General features: G+C 44.0%; 1 protein-coding gene across 2 annotated transcripts in view; it reads left to right on the forward strand.

The window, feature by feature from the left end:
- The window catches only part of stxbp2 (syntaxin binding protein 2), a 51,088-nt gene extending 33,784 nt beyond the window's left edge, over nucleotides 1-17,304 (forward strand). For both annotated transcript variants that reach the window (XM_069927212.1, XM_069927213.1), the window contains exons 11-19: nucleotides 654-711; nucleotides 1,467-1,532; nucleotides 2,773-2,853; nucleotides 3,146-3,284; nucleotides 8,950-9,056; nucleotides 10,851-10,949; nucleotides 11,327-11,412; nucleotides 12,257-12,414; nucleotides 13,938-17,304. In XM_069927212.1, the coding sequence (XP_069783313.1) occupies nucleotides 654-711; nucleotides 1,467-1,532; nucleotides 2,773-2,853; nucleotides 3,146-3,284; nucleotides 8,950-9,056; nucleotides 10,851-10,949; nucleotides 11,327-11,412; nucleotides 12,257-12,414; nucleotides 13,938-14,017 (874 nt within the window). In that variant the 3' untranslated portion in view covers nucleotides 14,018-17,304. The remainder of the gene's footprint in view (nucleotides 1-653; nucleotides 712-1,466; nucleotides 1,533-2,772; nucleotides 2,854-3,145; nucleotides 3,285-8,949; nucleotides 9,057-10,850; nucleotides 10,950-11,326; nucleotides 11,413-12,256; nucleotides 12,415-13,937) is intronic.
- The last annotated feature ends 241 nt before the right edge of the window (nucleotides 17,305-17,545 follow it).

Genomic DNA, 17,545 nt, shown 5'->3' on the forward strand with positions numbered 1-17,545 from the left:
AATGTAATGTGTTTCCTAAATCACTATTCATTCTGATGCTTGCATAATGTGCTTTATTTCTGTACAAAAGCCAGAATATGAATGCAACCAAATCACTGTCAATCTTTGTGAAATTATTACTTCATAATAATTGCTGGTTGTCATGTTAGTGGCGCGATGAAATTAAAAACTGATTATTAAAGCTGCTTTACCATAATACAGAGAAATTCAGCAAAGTTCTCCAGAGTTTAAAAGGCTGTGATATATTGGGAGGAATTGAGTGACTGCTAGCTGGGTTTTGAAGGCTCTTCTGAAGTAGAGGGGGACACACTTAAGAAGCAGGCTCAGGGAATAGGCCGTGACCCTGCTACTGATGTCTTGTATAGAATGCACAGATAACTAGATTTAGAGGATAAAAGATGCTCCAGTTTTATTGTGTGAACTCTGTTAATTGCTTGGCACAAAACCACTTCAACCACACCCACAGATTATTTTTAAAGCAATGAGATCTCTTAACACCTATATCATGTGCAAATTAAAATGTTGCAGCTGCAAAACACAAGTGTACTTGTGCAAAGATCTGTTGAACCACAAATATAAATAATGCACTGTGATTTTAGAGCAAGACTCCGCACACTTACATGCAACTTCAGTGTCTTCTTTCTCTCCTACAGGCAAGTGACAGAATTATTAAAGACATTCTGTGAAAGCAAAAGGATGACGACTGATAACGTGAGCAGCAAATGTTATTTTTGTATCTCCAAATTTAAAATCCCTCAGCTCAGCACTTTTTTGGGGAGAGAGTACAATTTAGCACAGGAATGCCTCCCTTGAATGGAGGGACCATAGGAAAAGAAAGGAGCCACTCAGTCTGAAGACCCTTTCATCATAAAGGCGGGGGAAGGTTTTTAAAAAAAAAAGACTAGCATTTACTCTGTAAAGGGGACGAATGTTCTCCTATGTTATTTGAAATTCATGAGTCTGTAAAATCAAAAATAAAATATTTTTAAAAATCAATAAACCCTCCCCACCCATTGCACCCCCAGCAGCTTCCCCTGAACCCCCAGCAGGAGCAACACTTGCGCCCACACTTCCTCCCTCACCACGGTCCTGGGAAGCCCCAAATAGTCCTTAGTACTTGTCTATTGCATCCAGTACACCCTTTTGTGGCATTCCCTACATCGGAGAGATTGGTCGCAAACTGGGAGATTTCTTCGCTCAGCACCTCCACTCCATAGGATGCCGCAAGTGCTCTGTCGTCAGTAAGGGATTACTTCAGGTGGTATGTGAGTAGAAGGAAAAAGGTTGAGAACCACTTGCTTAGAGAGTATTCCCAAAATTTTCTTTAAACTCTCATTAACCTGTGCAAACCTTTGGCACCTTGAGGTTCTGGAGAAGCCAAATGACCGACTTGAATCCAATGTGTACTGCTGTCACAGCTCCTGAGTGAGGGAAGATTCTAAACACTGATTTTTTTTTTCTTTTAGGCAAATCTGCGGGACCTTTCTCAAATGCTGAAGAAAATGCCACAATATCAAAAGGAACTCAGCAAAGTAAGTGCGAGATTACTGTCAGAAGATGATGAGTAAAAGAGCAAACATAATTGTGATGTGAACTCTGGCAATCTGTCAGGAATGCTAAATAACTCCTTTTTATAATTGGAGACTACTGGGGGAGACCATCTCTCCAGTCCTGAGCACACACTTGTTCCCTTTTTTAACAAAAGATATACTGGCACTGGCGGCAAACCGAAGAAGATTCACGGCTAATTGTAGGGATGAGAACGATGTCTTACCAGAGCATGAGAACATTTTGCAGATGAATGAAGGGTGATATATGAACATAATGGGGTGCATGTCTATATATTTCCACCATTGGAAGAATCCCAAGTGAGGGGACATAGTTACAAGATTTGGGTTGAAAGATTACTGGGTCTCTTGAATTTTATGCTATGGAAGATTGTGAAGACTGTATCTTTGAGGATATAGATGCATTCTTTTTTCAAGAATAAGGAATTGATGGTTGTGGGAGGAGGGAAACTGCATTGGCCAATGAACGTCACATTGAATGGTGGGGCAGACTTGAGGGGCCAGGGTGGATTCCTGCTCCTATCTTGTGTTCACTCCATTGAACAAGCTGCCTCGACATATTTTTGATGGTTAAAAAAGATGCATTCTAAATGAAATGCAGCTACTTGATAAATATATGATCAAGCCAGCAAAAGTTGTAAATAGGGACAATGGCTGCACAAAAAAAAATCTGAGTCAACCTTGAGCAGTGGGAAAGCATGTAATTACAGCATGGAGCTGCAACTTTTTTTTAAAAAAAGTTGTTGTTCATTGACCACCCATTCAGATGCTTCAGTTACTTGTTCCAGAATTTATTGTGGGGAACAAATCAAGAAATTCATTGTTTTGCAACTGTATCATAGTGCAAACATTCATATAAACTACCTTAAAACAATAATTTTAAAATAGTGCAAGAAAAAATCACAAAGTGAGGCAGTGTCTGTGGTTCATTGTTCATTCAGGAATCTGATGGCAGAGGGGAAGAAGCCGTCCTTGTGCCACTAGGTGCTCGTCTTCTGGCTCCTGTACCTTTTTTATGATGGTAGCAGTGTGAAGAGGGCATGGCCTGGGTGGTGGGGATCTTTGGGGATAGAGGCTGCTTTCTTAAAAACACTGCCTATTACAGATGTCCTCGATGGAGTGGTCTGGTGCCTGTGATGTCGTATAATTTTTTTTAACCATGACGAGAATAATTCTTGAATTAGAAACTGTTTTCCATTTCCAGTACTCCACGCACTTGCATTTAGTTGAGGATTGTATGAAGCACTTCAAGGGCACAGTTGAGAAGATGTGCAAAGTTGAGCAGGTCAGATCTCTGAGAATGTATGCCGATGTAGTTGATATGGTAAAATATAGTTTGTCCTTTTCATTGACAATGATAATATGTGAAGTAATTTTGATCTGTGCTTTTGGAAGGATTGTGTTCCCATGAAATCTGTCATAAGCACTCCCTCTCCCTCTCCCTCTATGTGTGTATGTATATATATATATATATATATATATATATATGTGTGTGTGTATAGATCAGAGCTTTCTTTATAATTGTACATAATATTCACAGATAAGTTTAATAAAATAAATCTCTGGCCTATAAACAGGACCTTGCCATGGGGACTGACTCGGAAGGAGAGAAGGTGAAAGATCCAATGAAAATAATTGTGCCGATTTTACTAGATAAAAACATCAAATCCTATGACAAGATCAGGATCGTCCTTCTGTACATCTTCCTCAAAAATGGTATGGTATTCAGAAAAAAATATTTGCTTCATTTGTTCTGACTTGGCCGAGGTGTATAAAACAACAAATTAAATAAGATTGACCTGTTTTAGTTCTCGGCCACCAAGGACCACAAATTGAAAGTATTGGTAGAAGGATTAATGGTGGATTTTTCACCCAGGTGAGGCCTTGGAACTTGTGCCTCAAAGGGTGCAAGATCAAGGGACGTTCATTACAGCCAAACAGAACTTGTATGTTCATTTAAAGAACTTTGTGCCTTGCCGTGGATCACATTGAGTTGTTTTATTAACACTGGCACAGATAAGGGACCGAGTTGTTCAAGTGAACTGGTACGGACTTGAAGGGCCGACATGGCCTTTTTCCGTGCTGTAAATGGTTATATGGTTATATATGGTTAAATGATGGGCACCTGTGAAGTGCATGTTCTATACTTGATACTTTGCCTGATGTTACAGGTGCAGTAAAAATCCCCATTATCTGGAATGCAAGCAACCAGCAAAAAAAATCATGGAAAATAAATCGGTTTAAAAAAAAAACTGAAGTTTAAAGTTGGTGTCCCTTAGCAGTTAATTCGCCAATCACTCAGCACGCAACCTCAAGCAACCGGCAAATTCATTTATCTGGCATCTACCAATCCCCATAGGTTTTTAACCTTGCACATTAAGTGGCCACTGTGCCTCTTCCCTCGTGCTGCCATGTGTATGAGATGGAACTAAATGCTGACATGAGAACATTTTGCACCTTGGCAAGTGATGATCCCAGTGGAGTGCTTTGACATCCCACCATCTGCTCACTACTGCATTTGTAAAGTAGTCAGGATAAAGAATTGTTTGGAATTGACTATTCAATGCTGGAATGTTGGTTTAATCTAGCCAAATTATGAAAGTGTAGTGGCAGCTACACTGCTCCTGCAATAACACACGCAACCAGACGGGTTGAGCTCAGTGAGCAGACTAGTTTATTGCAGATTGCTGGGTTGCATTTGTACTCCCAGCCCGGACCTGGCTGAGAACCGCACTGGAGAACGCTGACGTCACCCAGGTGTCACGTGGTCCCCAAGCATGGGTTTCTGAGCTTCGAGCTGGAAGGAAGGGAAACCCATGACGGCGCCATTTTGGCCGGCTGCCCCGCTGCGTGGCTTTTAAGCGGGGCCGGTTCGCCTGCCTTGTGCTGAGCCGCCACACAGGACCCCCAGAACTGGTGCCAATGTCCTTTTTTGCCAGGCGGCCTCGCTTTTTGGGCTGGGCAGCGACCACAGGCTCAGTGGGATCGAGGTGCGTTGGCTTCAGCCTGTCCATGGTAAACAGCTCATGCCTATGCCCAAGTCCAGTGTGAACGTTGAGCTGGAACGCTGTATAACCCTGTACAGCCTCTCACTGCAGAGGTGCCACGGTCGGGTCCCGCTGAACAAAAACTAACTCAGCGGAAAGCAGCTCGCCAGGAATGTGAGTCAGGCGGGTGCCATGCCTGGACAGCGGTGGGGGTTCGAAGAAGTCCCAAGTGTGCACTGAGGTGAGGAAGTAGATCATGCAGTGACCACTAGGGATTGTGAGGTGCGTTAATGAACTCACCAGGTAGTGCCAACGGCGCACCATAGACCAGCTCAGCTTATGACACCTGCAGATCTTCCTTGGGAGTGGAGCAGATGCCCAGGAGCACCCAAAGGAGTTTGTCTGTCCAGTCAGGACTGGTGAGATGGGCCATGAGCGCCGATTTAAGGTGGCGGTGCAGACGTTCGACCAATCCATTGGCCTGCAGGTGGTAGGCTATGGTGCAGTGTAGCTGTATCCCAAACCTGTTGGTGAGCTGTGCCCAAGAGTGCAGATGTGAATTGGGCGCCTCGATCGCTGGTGAGGTGAGCCAGGACGCCAAACTGGGCGACCCAACCATGCAACGGCTCGGGAGCAGGGGTCAGTGGAGGCATCTGGCATCAGGATCGCCTCGGGCCAGCGAGTGGTGCAGTCCACCACCGTAAACAGGTAATAGTTGCCCCGGGAAACTGGTAAGGACCCGACGATGTCCACGTGAATGTGGCTGAACCATTCCCGGACGTGCTCAATCTCCTGTACGGGCACCTTGGTGTGCCTGTGCACCTTAGACGACTGGCAATGGGTGCATGTTCTGGCCCAGCCTGCGATCTGCTTCCGCAGCCCATGCCATACAAACCGTTCTGCCACCATACAGACCGTGGACCTAATGGATGGATGTGAAAGGTTGTGGATGTGACAGAAGACCTACCTGCGCCACTGCTGGGGAACCACTGGCCGCGGGGTGCCCAAGGGGATATCGCACAGGATGGTGCCTTCAGCGCTCAGAGTCAGGAGGTCTCGGAACCGCAGGCCGGTGATGGCAGTCTTGAAGGCCCTCGTCTCCTCATCAGCTTCCTGGTCCTGGGCGAGCTGTTCGAAGTCGAGGCCGGGTGTCAGTGCGCAGATGGCTGATCGCGAGAATGCATCGGCAACAACATTGTCCTTCCCTGCCTTGTGCCGAATGTCAGTGGTAAACTCCAACACGAAGGAGAGGTGATGCTGCTGGTGGGCTGACCAGGGATCCTTTGCCATCGCAAGCTCCTGGGTGAGGGGTTTGTGGTCTGTAAAAATGGTAAAAGTCCTCCCCTCCAAAAAATAATGGAAATGCCGCACCGCCAGGTACATGCACAGTAACTTGCGGTCGAAGGCACTATACTTGCATTCCGGTGGGCGAAGCAGGGGGCTGAAGAATGCCAGTGGTTTCCAATGTCCATTCACCTGCTGCTCCAGGACGGCACCGACAGCTGTGGCAGAGGCATCGACAGAGAGTGCCATATGTAGGTCGGTATGCGGATAGACAAGCATGGCGGCCTTCGCCAAGGCGTCCTTGATGACCTCTAATGTGGTGCAGGCTTCTGGGTTCCAAGTGAGCGTCTTGTGCTTGGCTGCGATGAGGGCGAACAGCGGCTGCATGATGCGTGCAGCTCCCGGGATGAAGCTGTTGTAAAAGTTGACCATACTCACGAACTACTGCAGCCCCTTGAGGCTGTCCGGACGTGGGAACTCCCTGATAGTGGCGACCTTCGCAGCAGCGGGCGTGGCTCATTCGGCTGTGATGGTATGGCCTAGAACTGTATGGACTCTTTCCCGAACTGGCACTTGGGCGGGTTGATAGCAAGGCCGAAGTTGGCCAGCCGGGAGAAAAGGGCAAGCAGGTGGGCCTTGTGTTGCACCTGGTCCTTGCTGGCGACGAGAATGTCGTCCAAATAAATAAAGACAAAATCCAAGTCCGTGCCCACAGAATCCGAGGCGCTGGAAGCTCTGAGCTGTGTTCTTGAGCCCGAAAGGCATGCGCAGGAATTCGAACAAACCAAAGGGGGTGATGATGGCCATCTTGGGTATGTCCTCAGGGTGCATCGGGATCTGGCGATATCCGTGCACCAGGTCAACCTTGGAAAAGACCCTTGTGCCGTGCAGGTTGGCCGTAAAGTCCTGGATGTGAGGGATGGGCTAATGGCCAGGAATAGTTGCCTCATTGAGCCGTTGATAGTCTCCGCATGGACGCCAGCCACCGGAGGCTTTCAGGACCAGGTGGTGGGGTGAGGCCCATGGGCTATCGGACCGCCGAATAATCCCCAGCTCCAATAGGTGCAAAAACTCCTCCTTCGCTACCTGGAGTTTGTCAGGCGGGAGCCAGCTTGCCTTGGCGTGAACCGGTAGTCCCTGGGTGGGGATGTGGTGGAACACCCTGTGGTGCGGCGAGGCAGCGGAGAACTGTGGCTTGAGGAGTATCGGGAACTCATCCAGGATCTGCTGTAACTCTTCTCTGGGTGTGCTGATCGTGGCCATCTGTGGTGTCTCCGAGCGGGCGTCGCTGAGGTGAGCGGCCTGGAAGGTAGGGGCGTCCACCAGGCGCCTACCTCGAATGTCCACCAGAAGCCCGTGTGCAAGGAGGAAGTCTGCATCCAGAATGGCAGTATTGATCCCAGGCTTGCTCATGATGGGTTCAAAGACATTTGAACCAGTCAGGATCACCAATTTTAGCGGTGGCTATTCTGCTCCTGCAATAACACATGCAACCAGACGGGTTGAGCTCAGTGAGCAGACTGGTTTATTGCAGGCTGCTGGGCTGCACTTGTACTCCCAGCCCAGACCTGGCTGAGAACTGCGCTGGAGGGTGCTGGCGTCACCCAGGCGTCACGTGGTCCCCAAGTGTGGGTTTCTGAACTCCAAGCTGGAAGGAAGGGAACCCTTTTTGGCCAGCTGCCCCGCCATGTGGCTTACAAGCAGGGCCGGTTCGCCTGCCTTGTGGTGAGCCGCCACAAAAGTCTCTTAAAACTTCAATGTACAATGGCTTTGGGTATTTCAAATCTGCTACGTAGTGAGTGTGAACCTGCAGTGCAAAACTAATCCCAGTTCTTTCTTTCTAACTAAATGGGGAAATGGATTTTTTTTTAAAATACGTGAGCCTTTCTGACATTGGCACAGAATAGATGAAGCTACTTTTGCATTGCTCATGTGAGAGTTCTTCCTGCTGAAGTTGCTGTCCAGAGTGGAAAGCACTTTCAATGCATCACTATTTCTTAACTGGACACTGTGTAACATCCTTATAGGAGCTTATTGACATAAATGTTGAGCTATATGGCAACTTGGTTTTGTTGTATCTGGAGCAAAATGGTCTTGGTGCATTGATACAGAAGGCCTTTTGTAATGATCAGTTCTGGTCACCTCCTTACAGGAAGGATGTGGAAGCTATGGAGAGGGTGCAGAGGAGATTTACCAGGATGCTGCCTGGATTGGAAAATAAGTCTTGTGCGGCAAGATTAGCAGAACTGGGCCTTTCTCTTTGAGAAAGATTAGGAGAGGCATTGATAGTCAGCCGGTGCCTTTTTCCCTGGATGGGAGAAGCAAACACCAGAGGACGTCTGTACAAAGTCGAGGGAGGAAAGTTTAGGGGTGACATTAGGGTTTTATTTTAAATCCAGAGAGTTGTGGGTGTCTGGAATGCCCTGCCAGGGATGGTGGTGGAGGCTGAAACATTGGGGGCATTTACGAGGCTCTTAGACAAGCATGAAAGAAAGAGGGTTATGGGGTAGTCAGCACAACATTGAAGGCTGGAGGGCCTGTACTGTGCTGCAATGTTCTATGTTTTATGATCACTGAAAGTCTTTTAAATATGATGGAAGTAACAAGGTGCAGAAACTGGAAGTTGCCGATTTCAGGCTATGATGAGTTTGATCTTGTCCAGGGTTTTGTTTAACTTCCAGGTCTTTTAGCCTGGCATTGAAAACTATGAGGAGAGAAACTATAAGAGAACGTTATAAATGCTGTTTCTAAATATCTTGCATGTATACCTGTTGGTCTTTTACCACCATGGTTTGGAACTGCTGAAATATTTTTGAAATGTAATCATTTATGTAATGTCAGAAATATGACTTTGTATTTGTACAGATCACCCTAATAATAACTAGGCGGCGGTGCCTTGAGATAGCTCTGTGCTTTAGAATAGGACTATATTATGCCCAGATGACACTTCTTCAAAGGAGCACTCCAACCAAATTACCCTCCAGTGTCAATGTCAGTCATTGTACTTGAAGAACAATAGGACTGAAGCAACAAAGTTTTCTGCTGAGACATGGCTAGCACTCGCTGGGTAAATTCCGGAATTAAACCTGGGTCTCCTTGGTTTTTTTCAGGGATCACGGAGGAGAATCTCACCAAACTTATACAGCACGCAAACATCCAGGAAGACAGCAGTATCATCCAAAATGTTCAGAACCTAGGCAATACCATCATAATTGGGGTACGTTTCACCCAGATTCACTACAGTTTGGTTTCATTTTTAGTCACTTTAACTATTAATGCAATGAGTAGTTGTCGATTTTCTAGAACTATATTCTTGTTATTTTACTCAGTATATTTACAAGTCAGTGTCAAATAATATCAGGCTGTAACATTTTTTTAAAATTAAGGGTATATAATTCAACTACAAATTGTCAAACTTTATCCCAATGTCTACCCTATTTTTGGTACCTTTAGATTATTTTGTTTGTAATATGCTCCAAGTTTGGATCTCTTCTGTTTTTTTTTTCCCCCATTTGCACATGGTGCTTCCATTATTTGGGAAATGTAGTAGGTAGTGCATTGTTGAACTTTGGAATAAGGTGTTTCAGACGGTAAGAATGGAGACGTGTAATGCACAGTTGGTCAGTGCATTGGTAATGGAAAATAATTGGTATTTGCATCTCTTTTTAGTTGATCAACATCCCAGATAATTGCAAACTCTGGAAGATTTTTTTTTAAATCAGTTCTTGGTTGATTTGCAAATGGTATAGGCCAGGGGTGTCAAACTCAAATTCACGGAGGGCCAAAATTAAAAACTTGGACTAAGTCGAGGGCCGAACTAAATATTTATTGAAAATTTTCAACGACATCTGCATGTTTTCTCTTCTTTCAACATATGTAATGTTAAACTTTTTCTTATTAAAATAAATGTTTAATAATAGTTTTGGATAAACTCTTTCATTGCCATTGTCATTGGCCCATTTCCTTTAGCGTCTGAAACCATGCACATGACGAGTCAATGAGGGATGATTAAAGCAGTGGTCTTCAAACTTTTTCTTTCCACCCACAGACCACCTTATGCAATCCCTTACTAATCACAGAGCACCAATGGCACAGGGACGCGAGTGGAAAGAAAAAGGTTGAGAACTGTTGTATTGTGGTAACTCCACATCTGATTAATTGTTAGGCAAGTGGTCAGAGAAGGACCCCCCCCTCCACCCCAAGAAAGGCTTAAATCACAGGAACAAAATAAGCTTCCATCTCACTGCTCCCAATCTTACACACAGTCCTGATGTGGAATGTGGGGTCGCAGCTCCATGTTCACCCGAGTTCAGGTGCTGTCTGTGTGGAGTTTGTACGCTCTCCCCTTGTCTCGGACCAATAGGTCGGTCGCCTGACGAAGGCACCCGAACCCCCCGTTGAAACGCCGGCCGGTGGAGGAATTGGCTGAGAAGAGCGCGTTGCTCCCACCCCCCTCCCATGGTTGGAGAGGGATTAAACTGCGATCTCACGGCGCCGGGCTCGTCTCCAACAAAAGGAGCGGGAGGCAGGGTCCGCTGCGCACGGAGCGAGGGGGAAGACATCGCCAACGAGACGTTCGGTCCGGCGTCGCCGCTGAAGCGCAGACCCAGCGAGGATGGTCCCCAACTCCAGCCGCATCTGTGTGTCCGGGAGCCGGGCGGGCTGAGTGCGGCGCTCTGATCCCCGGGATTCGGGACTCTGAGATCCCTCCACACCTCCGGCGTCTTCATTTTCACCTTCAGTGTGCATGCGCTATACTGGCGCGGCGGCCAACGGGCCAACTCTAATATATATTTAATATGATCTTGCGGGCCAAATATAATTATATGGCCCGCGGGCCAGAGTTTGACATGTGTGGTATAGGCTCACAGGTTGGGAGGAAACAGTTGTGGTTACGGCTTGTGTGCAATCCTGTTGTGATTGTTGTGCCTTTTCAACAAGATGAAATTTAAAAAGACATCAAATGCAAGCGAGTTGAAATCAAGTTTGGTTTTTTTAACTTCATTTTAAGAGTGGATCACCTTCGAAGTCTAAGATAGAAAGAAAATTACGAACAGAGTCCACTTACCAGCTCTCCAGGTGGACACCAGTCATTAAAGATATTATGGAGGTAGGGTGTTTGGTGAATAAATGCAAACATCTGCCAGGGTGGGGGAGGGGGAACGCATCTGCTACTTTATATGCTTTATATTTGCATGAGACACTTTTTAGTTTTAAAAAAAAGCATGCTCAAGTCTGTGTCATGAAGCCTGGGGTATATTTGACCATTAGGATTGGAGGCAGACCGAACATTGCAGGCACAAGTGTAATGTAGAGTCTTGGGCTTGCAGCTGTAAAAGTTTTGAGCAGACATGTCAACAAAAATGATGTCCCCAGTTCATTATATCTGTGACCATCTTGATTAATATAGTTTTTGAATCTGAAAGTGTGGACATCCATCCAAGACTCCTGTTCTGCAATGGTGTAATTAGCTTGTGACTTTCACAGGAAGCCGCAGAAGAAAAGCTTTGCAAAAAGCAGTGGCCATTTGTCTCAGACCCCACTCCAACTCCTGCCACTCAGACAGCAGTGAGGTATGTGATAATGGTAACTCTCATCTTGGGGGGGGGGGGGGGTTAATAAAAACAGTCAGTGGTGGGATGTGTTGCACAGAGCAAAGGTTGCTTTTTTCCCCCATTTGAGGCTGTTGTGTGAAGTCAATATACAAGTTCCACAGGGAGAAAGGTTCTCATGCAAGCAAGTCGATTGTAACATGCATGCAGCTATATAAATTAGAAAAGCAAGTGCAATTATAGTGGGGCAAATTTAATTTAAATGTTTAAATTTAGACATACAGCACAGTAACAAGTCCTCTTGACCCTGTGGCTCCCAATTAACCTACAGGCCCCATACATTTTAAACGGTGGTGGGAGGAAATCCACGCAGACACAGGGAGAACGTACAAACTCCTGACAGACAGCGCCAGATTCAAACCCTGGTTGCTGGCACGATAATGGCGTTGAGATAGCTGTGCCATGCATGGAGATATCACTTCATTCGTTAACCATAGTCCTGAAATAGTAATTGTCATGAGTTTGAGAATTTGTGTTGAAGATCTAAATTGAAAGCCATTTGTCAAGAAAGGTGCTGTGCCTTCTTTGCCCCGTCTGACCTACCTGTAACTCCAGGTGCAACTGACATGAGGGTTGTGACTTAACTGGCTTCTGTCATCAAGTTTCATTGCTGTGCAGTTTAAGGGTGAGCAGGAAATACAGACTATGCTAGCAATTCCCACTGCCAAATGTCGCATCGATGAAGTCTAGGTTTGGTACATGTATGGTGCAACCCACTGTCTATATTTTACAATGCTATAACGAGGCTTCTGGTAATAGCACCTGGAGATCTTTAATTAAAATTGACATTATTTCCACTTTTAAGTGCCCGTTTTGGTCATTGGCACAAGAGCAAAATGCCAACAGAATACAGAACTGGACCCCGACTCATTGTGTTTGTTATTGGAGGCATCGCCATGTCTGAGATGCGCTGTGCCTATGAAGTAACAAAGGCCACAGACAGCAAATGGGAGGTGTTGATCGGTAAGTGTGGCAGCTGCCTCATCTCACATCTCTGATCTCTTCTATCAAGAAGAGTGGATTTTGACAGTGCACTGTTAGCTAGTGCATGGGATGTCAGGCAGGAATTGACTCATAAATTCTGGTCTCTCTCTAATTTGTTACCCTTTTCAGTACTCGAGATGCAGCTTGCAAAATTTTAAATTAATTTTTTAGACATAACACAAGGTAACAGGCTATTTCACTCCACAAGCCTGTGCTGCCCATTAACACCTACACTGCCAGTACTGGAGCCCCCATGGCAAACCCACGCAGACACGGGGAAAATGTACAAACTCCTTACGGACAACGTAGGATTCAAATCCCACTCACTAGCACTGTTAACAGCTTAAAGCTAACCGTGCCACCCGATAAATATTCTTGCCTCTACCTCTTGGAGTGCAGGAAACCAAGGATGTAATTTTTCTATCCTGGAACTCTCAGAAATAGCAATCTGAAAATGATCATACTCTACACCAGTAATGCAGAACCAGTGATGAAGCATCAGCTAGTGTGCAGGGACACTTGCCTGTTCTTCGAAATAATGCCATGGGATCGTCACATCCATCTGTTTTAATGTCTCATCCAAAACGCTTCACCTTTTGAAAATTCTATTGTTCGGGCCACTGTTCATGATGACTCTTTGTTTGCCTCTAACGCAGACAAATGTTGAAGTCTGTCGTGAATTAATGATGTCACAATTAAAGGTACCTTTGAAGCAGTGTGCACTGATTTTGTGCGCAAACATTGGAGTGCCACTTGACTGAACACCAGATTTAACTTTGGAAAAATAATAAATGTGTTATTTCCTGGTTTGTTTAAATTCTGATAAAAATTGGAGTAAACTGAATGAATCTTTTGGGGACTTTTAAGCAACATTTCTGACTGACAAATGGCAAGTTTACTGGCTTAAACATTAAAATAAGGACTTTGCCAGAACATGGTTTTTAAGGAGGTGTGCAATCTTTTAATTGGGCAGAAAGTGAACCAGTATCAGATGAGTGCATTAGGAAGAGGATGGATTGGAAGTTACAGCACAGACTTAATGTAGGTGGATATACATGGTGAATAGTTGATACTATATAAAAGTTAACACCCCCATTTTTAGCTTAAAAAAAATCTTTTTTTTCCATTTCACATGTTAAAAAGTTGTCCCTGGCCACCCAACCATCAGAGTTTCTGACATCCAGGCCACAAGCACCCCACCCATCTGCGCTCCTGATGCCCAGTCACCTCTCCATCCAAGCTCCCGATGCCCCAAATAATGTACCATGGTCTAAAGTTGTGTGTGCAATGGTCGACCCCCCCCTCGCCGCCCCCCCCTCAAACTTTACATTAGATGCGTAAAGGATCTGCCTTGTGAAGAGGAGTAAAATTTGAGCTTCAAGCTTTTTATGGGGGAGGGGGGGTGCCTTCCTGCAGGAAAATTTGATCCTCACTTTGGATTCAGGCTTTTATTTTTAATTTAATCAATAACAGAAGAAAATTTTTTTTTGTCTTCATAATAGGTTCCACTCACATCCTCACTCCAGAAAAGTTCTTGGATAGTCTGAAGAGCTTAGACAAGTCTTTGGAGACTCAAAGCTGAAACAACTGTTGGATGTTCTCATCCCTTGTAGTTTTCCTGTTGTAATTAAACCTATGTGAAAGTGACTCTAAATCAAACAGGTTGTAAGTTAAGCTCTCAGATATGGATGTAATTATTTATTTATCCTTCAGTTTAAGTTTACGGTGTATTGTCTTTTAATTACCAAGAGCAAGTACCACCAATTTGCTTCCCATTGGTTCTTCCATTCCTGCCATTTCTCTTCACCCCCTAAAAAAATGTCCCTGCCACTTGACTAAGTGTTGCCAGTTTCCCACACTTGCCACTCATCTTCTTTATCTGTATACACTCTTTGAATTAAAAATGTGTTTGTTTTTCAATAGTTGCCAGGTTAACCTTGTGGTAAGTTTGTTGTGATATTATGGGAAGCAGGTTGGGGAGCTCTTCATTGTGGTACCTAACCTCCACGCACTCTGGGTGACATTGGACTGTGCTATAATCCACTTGTGGCGAGGATTTTCAATGCAAATTAGTTTCCTTGCCTGTGGTTCACTCCATTGGCCTTTCCTCTCACTCAATTTCCGTCCTGCACAAAGGTAACACTTCCCCTCCGCCAACCAATTGCACCTTTGTCAGTAGAACCTGTTAAACAAGCAGAATTAATCCAAGGAACTGTGGCTTCGCCCCCTCCCCCTCCCCCTCCCCCATTGTAAAGGGGTGAGATTCAGTGACACTGATGCTCCCTTGTGGAATTGTTTCTTTATTTTTAAAACTCAACCAAAGCTAGTTAGCAACTTACTTTCTGGTCAGTTGTTTTACTTCTGTTACCAATAAGGTTAAAAAGTGTGCCTTTTAATGATTTATAGATATTGCCTCTGTACCAATGTAAACCCCCTTATAAACATCATTACTGCACATTCCATTGATGGTCAACTGGTTATGTATTTGTAGTGTGTTGAATAATCCTTTACCTTGCCTTTAACGTGCATTTAATTAGATTTTGTATGTTCAGTTAAAGTATTCCCAGGTCCCTTTGATCTTGCTCTTTTTGAATACCACCAGTGCAGCCTTCCTATTGTTGCTTCTGTAGGCAAATGTTATATCTGTTTACTGAACTTACAAATTTAAAAGAAAAACAAATGTAAAATCAAATTTGGGATAAATTTGAAAATCATAATTATAATAAGCACATTTAATCGGAGTCCAAAATATAATTTTGGATTGTATCTAACATATTTTCGATTACCAGTAATATTTTGAAATTGACTGCCTGTTGGATGATCTGCTGTTGGTGACACACTGTCTTTGTCAGATTTCATACAACTTATTCATTGTTTGTATTGTTTGGCCTCCTCCTTTTGAATTGGGAACCCTTTTGTTATCTAGTCTTCCATGCTGAGTAAGGGTGTCGTGTACTGCAGTGAGTTGAAGCCACCAAATAATGAAGGGATGAAGCTCTCTGGATTTGCCAGGGTTTGACCTTTGCCTTATTGCCTCCTCTCTCCTGTTCCATTGACACTGTCAAATCTAGGGTATTTATGGAGAATCATGGCTTGAGCCTACATCAAGTCACAGGTTGGCAACATCTATTGTAGAAGTTGGCACATTTCAGCATCTCTTTGATGTAGAATAGAGATGTTGAACTGATCTTTTTATTTAACCTTGCAAAATTGTATGTATTCAAAGATGTTATCATAGCATTTATATTTGCCTCAACACTTCATACCTCAAAGGAAAATTATTAGTAGAGAATTTTTATGATGAAGCATTTTTAGTGAATATTTGAAATTTGTAAGTTTACTAGAAGTCATGTGACATTACTTTCTTTAAGCACCCTCAAAGATGAATCCAGTTTTCTGAGCTGTGTGTCTTTTCAGCTCATGTGAGCACAATCTTCTTTCTTACTGTCACCTCACCTGGAAAGCAAGTTGCATCGTGTGTTTTGCCAGATTTTGCAGCACAGGGCTAATGTGTCCAAGGGTTAACTAGTGCTCCTCAGGAGACTGACAATCCCCTCTGGTCAAGACAAGGTCTACTTGATTGCAATTGTTCACTTTTTGAAGCTTTATTGTACTTAACTAAATGCATCACAGCTGCTTTTTGTGCACAAGTTCATTTGTTTCTTGACTGTAAGTGGGATTTATTTGTCAATGCATTGGATCTTTGTAAATTTGTTAAGCTGAAGTTATGGATTTGATTAATGTCAATGTTGAAAATATCTTTGACATAAAGATGGATTCACCCAACCTATCTGGTCATGAATAACATCGCAGCATCAGCCTTTGTTTAAACTATTCACAAGGTAACTGGTGTCTGCTCCTCATATTTTTCCTCATGTGTTCATAACTTGAATCCAGTTTGATTTCAATGTATACCTAAATTACAAAGCTCCCCCAAACTCTGCACTGTTCTAAGAGTGATGTTTAATGGAACAATAAACAAAATTAGTCAGAATGCAAGACAGCTTTGAAATATCTTAACATTCTGCTCTACACTGAAGCATTTAATTTGACCCAGAGGAAAACAATTGTGGGGTTCGACATGGTTCAAAGTACAGTTGGGCAAATCGGTCAGCGTGCTGATATATTTCAATGCGCATTGAGGCCAGATGATGCACTGACTTCCAATCAAACATTACTAGGTGCAGGATTCAAAGCATTCTGGCTGTACTCCATTGTGGTTTGTGCTTGGCTATAGATTTGATCTTCTGCACGTGACTTGCTTGTTTTTGAAGGATTCTGCAGCCACTTTATTGAATTGGCTGAAACTTACTGCACAAAGTGATGCCATGCTTTGAGTATTCCTTCTGTGACCTCCAAAAACCCCATCCTATCAGTTGTCTAGGTCTCCTGAATTTGGTCAGTACTTCCCTGGGTTTTTTAAATGCACCCAGTAGAACTACACTCCTAATTGGCCACAGTTTCAGACCTGGGTTTCTTTTGGCAATCAATTGAGGGCTTCTCATTCTTTATGAAGGTGGAGGGAAGGTCCTGAGAAGGGTTTGGTGTTGCTGGGGAGAGTGTTGCTATGATCACAGTCACTCTTGCCATGGAACAGTCCAATTGTATGCCTTGAATAGGAAAGGGGCTCATTAATTCCATTGTCTGCCCATAGCCTTCACCATGTAATGTGCTAATAGCCAACGTTCAGTGGATTTAATGGCATTGTGTACATGATTTATCTGGATGGCAAAAGTTGATGTAAATATTTCTTCTTGAATAATAATAAAATATTTTTGTATGTGCATTTAATAATTACAGTCATCCTTATGTGGTTTATGTTCTGTGTGTATAATCTGGAAAGAAGAAATAAATTTTTTGTTACTTGAATTCAGTTTTTAAATTAAAAAAAAATAGCATGTCCTTAGGGTGTTTGTCAGCGTTTTTAAATCAAATGGCAAGTTATTTTGAGTTGCAAACAGTGGCTAGATCACACCAGCAGCTTTAATAAACTAATATGTACACTGAGGTCTTGTCTCTCTGCAAGACAAACCTGGAAGGCTAGACTGTAGCTCTGGTCTGCTTTATATGCAAGGTCACTGGGATGACCCCTGGTGACCTGGCATCATAG

Source organism: Narcine bancroftii, chromosome 3 (assembly GCF_036971445.1).
Source record: "Narcine bancroftii isolate sNarBan1 chromosome 3, sNarBan1.hap1, whole genome shotgun sequence".
Lineage (NCBI taxonomy): Eukaryota > Metazoa > Chordata > Chondrichthyes > Torpediniformes > Narcinidae > Narcine > Narcine bancroftii.